Here is a 13,761-nt window from a genome sequence, read left to right as displayed (position 1 = left end):
AGAAGAAAAATATGGGATGTGACGTGAAATTTTTACCTTTAATGCAGACAAAACTAGAATTTCGATTTCTTTGTTTTTGTTATATCCTTTTAAATAAATAGCGAATTTACTTGCCGCAAAAGAAACAAACTTGGGAGTGAATAGGGGCAGAGCTAGGACTTAATGTTACCCGGCGGGGGGGGGGGGGGGGATTTTAAAATTTTAATGTACAAATAAAATTTATATATAATAAGAAAAATTCATAATATAACTTACCCATCGTAGTTGTACCCAGTGATATCTAGATCTAAATTCATACTAAATTCTCGTTCAATATTTAGTGTTAATTAATCAGCCAGAAAATTATCATCCATTTTGTTACGAATTTTCGTCTTCATATGTTTTATTGCTGAAAATGCAAAGGTTCTTTTGTATTTTTGAATTTCGGATTGCTGATTACCTTTATTAGTTGATTTTAATATGCAATGGTTCTCTATGAAAAATTCCACTTAATATTCTTTATATATACCAATGTTTTGTTTTGTTGGACAGTTGCCAATTGGAGGAAAATTAATAAATTACTTATTCTAAATCCCTAACCCAAGTCGGCAGAGTCACAGACGGTGAGACGGTCATCGATGGCTACGGGTAGGGGCAAAGGTGAAAAGATTTAGGGATTTTATTTTTGGAAATAAGGGATTATACGTGAAGTCGTGAGTAAGAATAGGAAGAAAAAATGGGACAATGAGTATTATCTATTGATACAAATAAGTGGGCCTAAAATTATATAAATAAGTGGGCTAAAGAATAAAACAACAAACATTTGAGGTGGGCTAGCCCTTTGAAATTAATTATTGCTGAGCTAATAAATTACAATTTAGATAAAAAAAAATTTATTTTTTTTAGTGCATTTGGACCAGGGAAATTGTGGGCTGCAGCCAAGTGATCGGCCCATGATTGAGTGATGAATCGAGCGACAGTGTTGCAATCTTTCCACTACTCAAATCTCAAAAACTTCAATAGATTGGAAAATGAGTACAATTGAAGATTAGAAACTAAATTTGTTTATATTATATAAGTTGGTGCCTTCGTAGTACATCACATAGTATACAGTTTAGGTTTGACTACATAACGATCTATTGTATTTTTCATTTCCATATTTGTCTAATGAAGTTCCTCTCGTCCGCTAGCCTAAGATTAGTGACATGCTGCATAGCTAGAAACAATATAGAGAATAGTGTTAAAGTCTCGTTCAATTATTGTTTTATCTTATACAATAGTACATTATACATTCAAAAGGAATTGCCATTGAATTTCTTGCTACTGTTCTAGCTGTTGTTGGACTAAGAGCCCCTCATGAATGGTGTTGATGGTCGGAAGTCAACATTTCCTGTTCTCGATTGATTAAAATTCTAGTTAACATCGACTAAGATTCAAGAGGAATATATTTAAGGATCGATCATAAAATATCTGCCGGCGTCTGTCGGTATTAGCCTTAACCGTCAATTATGAAAACGTGGGATTTATGCCTTTCCCCTTCCTACAGGGACTTTTCTGGATAACGGGACTCCTTGATTGATACTAAAATCTTGTATTGTGTACAAGTGCATCCCAAATATATTCTTCTCGACAAAATATTCCCCATTGAATTTGGGTTAGGCCCTTAATTCCCATTTCTTTTACTACAGTGATCCAATAATAAGCGCATGAAAATTCATAGTGTTGCTTTAAGCTGAAATTGGTATTACCTTTTTGTTTAATTTTTTGGTTTTCAGGTTCAAATCATAACAATATGGACTCAACATATTATAGAAAGTCATAACATCTCTGTTGGTTTTTATATTATATGCAACTATGCCGGAAAATCCATCTCTTATAGAACATCCATTGTTACTTTTTCTTGACATGACACGTCAAATTGCTCATGTAAAAAATGACAAAATGATAGTCGATCAAAGGTTCACAAAAAGCAACACTAAAATTCTTTCGATTCAACGAAATAATTAGAACCAACAGCATGCAGTAATTTCATCCAAACAAAATTAAACAACACTCTGTTAAAAATATTCTTTATGTCAAATAAAGAATCTATTTGATTTCTTTTTTGTCCCACCAGTGTAAAAGAATAGCATTTTTTGCTTTATCTTTTTAGAAATAGGTTCTCTAAAAACTCTTCAGATAAAAGGAGGTTTGAGGATGTTATTAGTTGAAGATAGTGACAATACTTTTACATAATGCCATTGGCCAATTGTGTTCTTCAATCACCCAATGAAGAAGCGACACGTGTCTCTTGTTAATGATGTTAAAATGGAAGATAGGCCTACTCATTAGATCTACCAATCATCTTGCAACATGTACTTGCATGTCTATAAGTATTAAATATAAATGTGTGTATGTATATTTGCACAAACTTCTTTTTGACTTCAGCCCTTATGTCATAGGGGATCAAATAGCCGCCCTAACTACTAAACGGTTAAACAAACTAATAAGTCTATGAATACTTAGAGAATAAATGTCAATCAAATAAGTGTCCTTACAGTCATATATGATAGTACAACACCATAATCAAAAGAGAATGACATCTACTGAGATTCATGATCATCACGAGTTTAGGTGGTATTTAAGTGACATGACATATCAATTAATGTCGATAGGCATATGATCAATTCAAATAAAAAACAATGTTCTAATCTCAAAAGGTACAATGTTCTAATCCCTCCATATGAAACTTGCATGGCGGCTTATGACGAGTAATAGTTTGTGGTCCAGTCTTATCCATAGCAAATACGTAAAGAACGGTCACCTTTTGGTCAACTCTAACACCAGTGGATCAAGCTTGTGGAAATCAATCGTAAAGGTGCTACCTAAGGTGTATGAAAATTCAAAATGAAAGATCAAAGATGGGTCAGCTTCATTTTGGTATGATCGCTGGTTAGCTAGTGGCCCATTAAATAAGCAGGCCTTGGAGGTAACCAACCTAAGACTGAAGGTTAGAGATTGCTGGATTGAAGATGGTTGGGATCTCGCCCATCTTCAAGAGCTAGTGGGGGAGGTAAAGGCAAAGGAAATTGTACAAACTATTGGTGCCAGAAAAGAAGGAAGTGATATTATCATATGGAAGCCAAACGATAATGGAGAATTCTCCACTTCAAGTGCCTGGGATATTGTAAGGGTGAGGAGTCCAGAGATTCCTTGGATGAAATGGATATGGCATAAATTTCTACCCAAAAAAATTTCTGTTTGTATGTGGAAGGCGAAGTTTGGCTGCTTAAGTGTGGATACTAAGGTGAGATCAACAGGAATTGCTCTACCTTCACGCTGTGATTGTTGTGAGAAGGGACAAGTGGAAACACTTGATCATGTACTTAACTTTGGGGATATTGCTACGACAGTTTGGAAGTGGGCATCTTTAGCCTTGGGTGTGCACTATATGGTGCCACAATCTTGATGGACAAGAGTCAATAGATGGTTCACATGCGCAAAAAATGCCTCACAACGTGGAATTCTAATTGGGCTATTACCAAGCTTGATAACATGGAAATTATGGGGACGGCAATGTAAGGCATGTATGGCTTAAAATAAAGGTTTGATTGCGCCTCTTAGCTGAAGAAATTGTCAAAGTCTCAAAACTAAGTAAAATAGACAATGAACTCCTCAAAGCCTTAGAGGTGCCTATGAGTTCGAAAATGAGTAAACCAACCCTCTTTGTTTCTTGGAGGAAACCTGCTGATGGTTGGGTAAAACTAAATATTGATGGGAGTAGTCTTGGTAATCCGGGACCTTGTGGAGGTGGGGGAGTTATCAGGGATCATCATGGTAATATGATTGCTGGCTTCTCTGCCCCATACGGATTTGGAAGTAACAATGAAGTGGAGTTGCGTGCTGTGATAACTGGTGTAGAGCTATGTAAAGAGATGGGCTTCCAACAGGTGGAAATTGATTGTGACTCAGTTGTTGTGGTAAACTGGTTAACAAACCGTTCATGTAGGATTTGGTATTTGTGGGATTATTGGGAGGAGTTACTAAAATTACTTGATGGGATCAGTTTTACTATTTCTCACCAATATAGAGAAGCAAATAGAGCCGCAGACTTTCTAGTCAGACAAGGGGCGAATGGTATCACGATGAGTTACATGCACATAGATCAAATACCAAATTTGTTAAGAAGTATTATTCGTACGGAGAAACTTGGTTTTCCAAATATTAGGCAATAATTGTTAGGTTGATGTGTGTAACTAGATGGGTTGATTAGTTCTACATGGCTTGTTTGGATCTTTTTTCGCTTTGTTATTTTGACCCCACGGTATTCCTCCGCCATATGCACTCAAATTAAATGATAGAAGTTCAGATGAATTTATAGACTACGGGGGTGAAAAAGGTGAAGTTATTATTCATGCATATTAAAAAATTATTTCTTGATAATATAGCGTGAGAACGCATGATGAAAGTGACTACTCACTTATTCTTTAACAATTTATATGCAAGGCAAGCTAATACTAGAGAGGAATTCGAGTACTAGCACTTGATCAGTTGGTATAAAATCGCATCTCCTTTTATCAAATGAGCAAGAAGTCGATAAACCAATTTGATAATTAGACACTAGCAGAAGTACACTTCTTGAATCGTGTCATACTACTTCTCAAGTCCTAATGTCAGTAAGCCTAAAATAAATTTTAGTAAGCTCACGAGTCATTAACATAAATATCACAATTTTACACTAATGAAATTTTGTTTCCTCAAAAATAGGATTAGAAATGTGTTTCTATTCTTATATTCACAATAACGCGTGTACGTGCAAGCGTACTTGCATGGAGTGCCAAGTGTCTCCTTTGAATAGGTGATTTTCTTCTACAAATTTCTAAATTATTTTTCATCAAGAGAGGGCCAAGTGTCTTGTATAAGTGGGACTAGTAGGTGTTGCAATAATTATCCTACGTAAAAAAGGGGCCATTAACTAAAAGGCACTAGTCAAGAATATTAACCCCATTTTCTTGATTTGAATTTGGCACTAATCACATTTTATTTTAAAAAAGAAAAAGAAAAAAAATATAACACGTCTCTATTAACAATATAAGTGTACGAATGCATGCAAACATTTGCTCATGGTTATACTGTTACAGAGATTGTCAAGTGTCGTCTTTTAATAGGTGAAAATTGTTCACATTGTTTAAGTTTTCTTATAAAGCGGGTCAAGCATCCTAAGCAGGCATAATAAGGATTGCAATAATTATACAACCAAAAAGGGGATCCAAAAACATAAAAGCACACTCAATAATATGAATCCTATTTTTCTTGAACTGGAATATACCATTTGCCAAAGCCAAAACTTTAGAACACACAATAGGGTTATAGGGTACAAGGAATCCCCATCCCCCCAGAAGGAAAATAATAAAAATGTCGTGAGACTTTTTGAGTCATCTCATCCATGTTTATATGTTCTTATCCTCAACCACTTGTCAAATTGATCCAAAAATAAATTGTTAAAGTCCTAAGACCCTAAACACAAAAGAAATTGTTAATCCTACTTGGCTACTATCCCTTTGTACTTTTACTTGGATATTTTTTGATTTTCATTTTAGGATTTGTTTTAAAATTGATTTATATATATTTTTTCTAGCAATTTATATGTATAAATTCTGTTTTTCGTTTTATCATTATTTAAAAAATCATTTCAAGAGTTGAAATGGAAAGTGATATTGTTTTCATATTTGTCAAGATGACTTTTGTCACTTATGGGTTATTTGACATAGTTTTTAATAAAAGTTTTGGTAAATTTTATAAAAGTTGATGAAATATATGGTTCAAAAGTTGAGCAAGAATGTTCACAATGTGGTTAAATTTAGTTGTTGAGAAACGGATGATGGAGGGAATAGCATCCAAACCTATGTAAATAATAATGCTATCTCTTTAGACATTGGATGTGATAACAAAAGTAGCGATTACCCCCACCCCTAAGTGCCGAGCAATTTAAATGGTGATTGGTAGCTGTCATACCTCATAATTCATTACTGGAGATTTAGGTTGGAAACCACTTTATCACTGGGATGTCAAAAATACTCGCCAAATCCGATACTCGCAAGGATTACCCTTAATTGGGTAATCGGGTAGGTATGGGACGAAAAATTTCGTTTGGAGGTGGATAGGGTAACAAGGACTCCGTCCCCGCCCCTGCCCCATTTATTTTTATTATTTTTATTTTTTTTTTAATAAAAAATTCAATACTTTAAATGGAGAAATTACCACAAAATTTTATTAATTCTAATAGAAAATGGCAACTAGGAGTATTTAAAAAGTATGATAAACAATAAAAACTTTAATTTACCAAATATACTCGAATGATTTAACTTTTAAAAATAAATAAATTAATTAAAAAATTTAATAACTATATTATTGTCTCTCTTGAATGAATGGAGTGAATAAAATGAATTATAAAAAACTATGTAAAAAAACTTAAACGAATACATAAACGGGGCAACTGCCCCGCCCTAAACGAGTAACGAGGGGGGTACGGGACGAGGAAATGCCCGGTGGGACAGCGGGCAGGGCGGGTGCCGTTGCCAACCATATTTATGACCTTGTTCTATAAATAAAAACCAACTACGAGTCCTCCAACCAGTCGTCACCAGACCTTTGCAGTTTAGTTCTAGCTCAAGTAGCATCATTGGATGATTATGCCTAATGGTTGAGGCGATTACAATAGTGTTTCACAATAACTCTGAAAATGTAGGAGAGTGAGAAATGTCGTGGAACCCTCACCTCCACAACACGAGAATATATTGGAAAATGTTAGGATCTTCCTCAAGCTGCTCAAGATGATTTCCGGGCTCAATTAACCTTTAAAACACCGAATCAACACCAAAATCGAAGGTACCCACCGCCGACCTCACGAGTTCTACCTATGGTTGCTTTTCTTCCTTCTGCTTGTTATTTGCTCACTCACAAAGAATGAATACCACACAGGTAAGGGTCACAAAGACACAAGCAAGAGGTAGACAAGATCAAGGAGTAGAATGCATGAAGAAGAAGAAGACACGGCCTCTCTCTCTCTCGGGTTCTTTCACAAAAACGGGACCAAGGAAGGCTACGAGAGTTACCAATGTATATAGTAAACCAATGACAAATAATAAGGTAAGTTATACATATGGTAAGTGGGCTCGACTAGGGTTATGGCCCAATAGCACACCAACAAGCCACAAAGGTTTATTAGCCATCCAATAGGTAAAACAACGTTAAGTCGGGTCATCCCATTATTCGGTATTGATTTATCGTTCAATCATTCATTTCGACTGATAAAACTGATTTACATCATCGCCCGGGAGGTCGTTTGACAACATGATGTCTAACAGAAAATAATCGTACTTTATAAAGCATATTCTCCTCGTCGCCTTGTCAACATAAACAAAAATATTATTTTATACAGAAAATGAGATTCATATAAAATTTCAGTCGATACATTTGCAAGAAATTAGCTAGTTTGATGTTAAAAACTATGAACCAATCTTAGATCGTGTTTGGAGGGGATTAAAATCAGATTTTTAATAGATTTTGATAAAAGTTGATTAAATATATAGTTAAAAAGTTGTGAATACTATAAAATATGTGGTTAAAATTAATTGTTGATTTTGACTTAAATTAAAATCTAGATTTTAATTCTTACCAAACATGATTGATAGTGATTTGGTTATATAAAATAAACCATTGTTTGGGAGGACGATGACAAATATCTAAAAATTGATTCAAACGCAGGAATGGAAATTAAAGATCACAGAGTCAATTGGATGAAATTAGAAAACAAATGAATAAATTTGCACAAGAAAATATTCCAAGATAAAAATGGAAGAGAAGTTAGGGACCAACTTGCAATTTATCCCAAAAAGGAAGCGTACGATTGCATGCTGTGAAGACTTGTGTTTGAAACACACCTTTCACAAATAGCAACGGCCAGAAACAGTCATTGTTTGCGATCATTGCCCATTTTGTGGTGGTGAGATTGCACAGTATTAATTTAGCAGACAATGGCAATTTTTTTCTTTGACTGAAACTCCTTATGACGACCATCTTGGATGCGATTTGGACCCAATTTTAGTCGCTATAAGTAGAGAACATCATCAAACATTATAAGATACCTTTCATATCATATCATACAATACATTAAATCTTGCAATCAAGGGGGACCAAACTATCATTCTCTTGGCAAAAATCAAGAGGCAGGATACAAGAATTTCATCATTTGAATATTCATCTTGGCTTTTAGCCAAAAAAGAGGAATGTTCAGCTGAAGACTAACCAAGGAAGAAAGATTGAAAAGATTCAAAATTTCGTTATTTCTCCTCTTTTTCTTCACATATCTCATATTCGGTGATGTCTTATAAACCAAACACGAATACTTGTAATTTTGTAATGTTAGGCTAGATTTTTGATAGCTAAAACATAGATGAACATTTGTTATGAAGTGTTAATATAATTTTCACTTGTGTTTTTATTCTTCGATGATTGTTATACGGTTTAATGCTTTTTAATTATTGATCAATAATGAGATTGATGTATGATTTTTAATGGTATCCACAGAAATAATAATAAAGATAACACATTATAACAATTGTTGTGAGGTCCGATAAAGAGTAGAAATATACTGCTATACCTTGCGTTATTTTAATAGGTATTATTACATCTTAATTCATGCTTTCATATTCGTATCTTTTATAAAGATATAGAAAGATCATATGAGATGATATATTTAATTCTACTTGAGAACTTATTAAATAAATTAGAAATATTGATCACTAGAATGAATAATTATTATCACGGTATTGAATTGTATTAAAATGGATTAATTTTGGGGTTTCAAAATTTTAGTGCGTATTTTAATCAAACTTACAAGCTTCTTAATTGCTCATTAGTTAATTTAATTAGATAATTAGTAGAAATTCACAAACACAACTTCACTAATTGATTTAGCATTAATTATAATTAGATTAAGTACATAATTTCGATACTCTATTCGTCATTATAGTACTTGTCTACGATACCTTGCACTTGCGGGGTTTCGTCGATCAACAATCTCCTCTCTTATCCCGTGAACGTAAATTTACTGCAATAACGTCGAATGACGTAAATTGTCATATTCTTCTTGTTAGTTTTATTCATTATTGAATTCTTTGACAACCAATCTAATAATTTACAAGATTGTGAGGATAGCACTTTCATTTTAATTTTATTAACGATTAAAAAACTAGACGGGTTGATGAATTATTATTATTATTATTATTATTATTATTATTATTATTATTATTATTATTATTATTATTATTATTTTGGAGTTTTCAACCTCCAATATAAAACATATTCTCCTCATCGCCTTGTCAACATAAACAAAATTATTATTTTATACAGAAAATGAGATATTTATAAAATTTCAGTCGATACATTTGAATGAAATTAGCTAGTTTGATGTTAATAACTATGAACCTATCTTAGCTCGGAGGGGATTAAAATTAGATTTTTAATAGATTTTGATAAAAGTTGATTAAATGTGTAGTGAAAAAGTTGTGAATACTATAAAATATATGGTTAAAATTAATTGTTGATTTTGACTTAAATTAAAATATAAATTTTAATTCTTACCAAACATGAATGAAATTGATTTGGATATATAAAATAAGCCATTGTTTGGGCTCCAATTTAACGAGATTTGGAAAAAAATGTACTTTGGAATATTAATTTTTTTAAAGAATGTGTGATTTAAAAGAATAAAAAAATTTGAATTTACGTATAATATTATTTTATTGAGAAATTTATGGTTAAAAAGAGGAAAGAAAAAAATGTATTAAAATTAAAATGGAGCTGCAAACAGAGGCTAAGAACTATAACTCAAGGAACTTAAGACTTAGTGTTGATTCAACACATAACAGGCTCCTACTTGACAAAGAATTATTATTATTTTTTTAAACTAATCATTTTTTTTAATCATACATTTCATTGGACTCACAATTTTTATTTACTTTTTAACTATACATTTTATGGAACCTTCTAGCTTATAATTTCAAAAAGTTTGATTAAACTTTTTAAAGATTATAAGTTGATCAAACTTTATTTTTAACGACATATTTCATTGGATTCACAATATTTATCTATTTCTTAACCGCATATTTCATTAGATTGGGCCATTTTACACTCCAAACTATTAATAGACCTAACTTGAATAGACCTGAGTCGATTTTTAGATTGGCCTCATCTCAACCCAAAAATCAAATTGATTGGACCCGAATCGCTCGTCGATTTTAACTAATGTCAGGTCAATTTTAAGATGAGATTTCACCCAATCAAGAAGTTGACCCCGTGGTTACCTCTCCATTTTAATGAGACCCATGAGCTTATATTCAAAGACTTTGTCAAGCATAGGCCAAGCGATTCGTCAAGTAGCATAGAATTTGATTACTAGTAAGGAAAGAGAAAGTTATTAATATACAAAAAAATAAAAAATATAAAAACACCTTTTTATATTAGCCAAATACGTATTAAATGAAGATTTAAATTTAACTTCATTTATTTTCTACTTTAATAAAAAAAGAAGCAATAATGAAAAGGAGATAACTTCGTTAAAACATGAAACAAGTGCCCCAATAAATGGGAGATTACGGGCCTTTGTTCATCCATTGGTTCGTGCACACTGTACTGTGACACATACACAACTTCTTGATAAGCTTGCAATTGAAGGTCAATTCGATCCTGCACTTTCTCTCACCGCATAAGCAAGAAATAATCTGGGGTTTCTTTTCAATTTCTGGGATTTTTTGAAAGTGACTTTTTTTTAATTGAATCTTGATGGTTTTTTGAAGATAAATATGGAGGCAGAGTTCATAAGTAGACATCACAAGCACCAGCCTAAAGGGAACCAGTGTTCTTCTTCTGTTGTCAAGCACATCAAAGCCCCTGTAGATATTGTAATCTTTCTTTCTATCTCTATTTATATCTGTGTGTATTTATTCAGATTTTTCTTGTGACTCTGTTAGTTAAGAGTGTTTAATTTTGGATTTCATATGGATTATGGGTCTTCTTTTTTATTTTTTTTTTTTCTTTTAAATGAATTTGCGTTTTCTTGTTTCTTCTTGAGTTTTGTGCTTTCCTTTATGATGATACAAAATGCGAAGAAAGAAATTAAAAATATGATCATTTTCAGATTTTTTTATCGTTCTTTAAAAAATGAGGGTATTGATTTGATAATCTCGATGCTGATGTCAAAATCAATTTTGATCTGATGATCTCTAGCTTGAATTTGAGTTATAAAAGTTTTGAGTATTGCTTCATCTTTATTTCTTCTCTTGAGATTATGTGTGAAAGAACTGAAAGTCTTGAAAAGATCTTTGTTTTCCCTTTTTGTTGGAAATAGAATTGCTTAAAAATCAAAGGTTCGATTGCTGAGATTTGAGAAAGAGATTAATAATGGCAACTTATTGTACTGATGTCCTTCCTGATTCAGTTTCAGGTCAAACTCTTATAAATTAGGTAGGGAAACAATGCAGAAATGATGCTCTCCAAAGAATTTAAAGTTATAATCCTTCTTCCATCTTTTGTGTTTTTCTTTTACAATGTCATAATCGTGTTTGATTTTGTGGAGCTTAATAATACCGCACTTTTATACTGCACTTTTATCCTTTCGATCACATATGTCTCGATTTATGGGAGTATATACTGCACTTTTATCCTTTTGATCACATATGTCTCGATTTATGGGAGTATATTGGACATTCATACATATATTTGGTCGTCCAAATAATCCTAAACTGGCTAAAGTTTTTATTAGGAGACCCTTTTTGAGTGCAAGAAAGGCCTGTGGAAGAACTTGTATTCTTCTCGTGAAAAATTGAGGATGTAACTCTCACATTTAGAGTGTACTGTCAAATCTGTGCGTGCTTTGCTCGTCTTTATTGTTTTTCTCATTACTATTACTTTCAAAAGTATGAATTAGTGGATAATCTATACCAATCCAAAGTCGGACTTGTTTGAGCTTTTTTAGGTTTGGTCTTTGGTGAGGGGATTTGATCAACCACAGAAGTACAAGCCCTTTATCAGCAGGTGCTACACTCAGGGTGATCTGAAGATTGGAAGTGTTCGAGAAGTGAACGTCAAGTCAGGACTTCCTGCCACGACCAGCACTGAGAGGTTGGAAATGCTCGATGACAACGAGCACATACTTGGGATCAAAATTGTTGGTGGTGATCACAGGCTAAAGGTACGGATTTTTTAGCCATTCTTATGTAGTATGTTCTGTTTCTTGAGGTAACATTTGAATTATGAAATCAGTAATGCCTGACTCGAATACTGACTAAAATTAATTAACACAATAGGTTGGGAGAGTAATAGCGTTTTTAACCTCTTTTGCTTCTCCCTCTATATTTGTGAATGGCCCTGCATTATGAGAACTCAAATTTCAGCTGTTATAATAAATTTTGGTGGTTCTTCATCTGAAATCATTCTTATAATTGTGATACTTGTTGTATTATTTCCAGGTTTTGATTGGTTTCAAATAAATTGAATTAATTTTATCAATTTAATTAAATTTCTCTAGCAAATCTCTCTTTGTTATCTGTTAATTAAACGAATGAACTTGGGATTTCAATTTTCTTAGAATTTATTTCCCTTGTGTTTTCTGTCTTGCCATTTAAATACCTTTGGATGGTTTATAGGAATACTTAAAGTGGCTAAACATCTTTATATGAATTAATCTACTTGTACAATTGTCGTTGACAATAATAGATAACAACATTGATGTTGTCAATATTTGATCCATTAATTTTAAAAACAGTTTTTGAAATGGATGAATGTGATGTTGACAAGTATGACTGTCAACAAATATTGTAAGAAATGATTGTATAAGTAGCATGATTGTCTTTATATAACTTATGTCATTTTTTCTAATATTCAAGTAAAAAAATTTTAATTTTTTAAAGTAACTATTACGTTATTGTCAAAATAAGTTTAACTTATTCGTAACGTTCATCAATAGAAAAAAATATTTAGTCTCTCCTTCTTTGAGGATAACTTAAATCAATTAAAAACTGCTTTTATCCTGTTGATTTTGCAGAATTACTCTTCAATAATTACTGTTCATCCCGAGATAATTGATGGGAAACCCGGAACTTTAGTCATTGAATCTTTTGTGGTTGATGTGCCTGAAGGAAACACTCAAGAAGAGACATGCTACTTTGTGAATGCACTGATCAACTGCAACCTCAAGTCTTTGGCTGACGTTTCACAGCGAATGGCAATGCAGGATTCAATTAAACCCATCAACCGATTCTGAATTTGCATCAACCGCAAACTCCTTTAAACGTAAATGGTATGTCTTCACTTTGTATTATATACTAGCTTCTTATCATATGGAGGGTGAGAATGTGTATTGATATCCATAACTAGTTATGTGATAAAGAAAAGTGCTGGATTTCACTGCTTGGTTTCTTCGAGTGTGTGGGCGCCAAATCTTGTTTGAGAGAATTGTTACAAACCCCTGTATATTTTCCCATGGTGGTGTTGCTTATATATATTATCATATTTCTATACATTACCTCTCCCATTTCCTACGAGTTGCTTCTAACTTGACTAAAGTTTTATGGTGCTGTTTTTCGTGGTGCTTTATTCCCGCTCTGTCTAGAGGAGAGTACAAAGATCATGTCATGATAGAACTTGACAGTGTTGATATGATGCAGCGGAATTAAACAAAATTTACTCAACATGCGCAATGGAATTAAAAAAAAATTTCAATTCCCACAAAAAAATCATTTT

At 32.8% G+C, this 13,761-nt stretch overlaps 1 protein-coding gene across 2 annotated transcripts; it reads left to right on the top strand.

Annotated features, from left to right (window-relative positions):
* The first annotated feature begins 10,550 nt into the window (after positions 1–10,550).
* LOC111410386 (abscisic acid receptor PYL8-like) lies at positions 10,551–13,540 on the top strand. Of its 2 annotated transcripts, XM_023040693.1 has the most exons (4): positions 10,551–10,695; positions 10,818–10,922; positions 11,996–12,211; positions 13,064–13,540. In XM_023040693.1, exons 2-4 carry the CDS (start codon positions 10,824–10,826, stop codon positions 13,280–13,282), a joined length of 534 nt encoding a protein of 177 aa, XP_022896461.1. In that variant the 5' UTR covers positions 10,551–10,695; positions 10,818–10,823; the 3' UTR covers positions 13,283–13,540. The 2 variants fall into 2 exon arrangements, with proteins under 2 accessions (XP_022896461.1, XP_022896458.1); XM_023040690.1 differs by having other exon boundaries at positions 10,571–10,922.
* Positions 13,541–13,761: the final 221 nt, after the last annotated feature.

This window comes from Olea europaea, chromosome 15 (genome assembly GCF_002742605.1).
Source record: "Olea europaea var. sylvestris chromosome 15, O_europaea_v1, whole genome shotgun sequence".
In the NCBI taxonomy this organism is placed as follows: domain Eukaryota; kingdom Viridiplantae; phylum Streptophyta; class Magnoliopsida; order Lamiales; family Oleaceae; genus Olea; species Olea europaea.
This window is presented reverse-complemented; position numbering and strand designations above follow the sequence as displayed.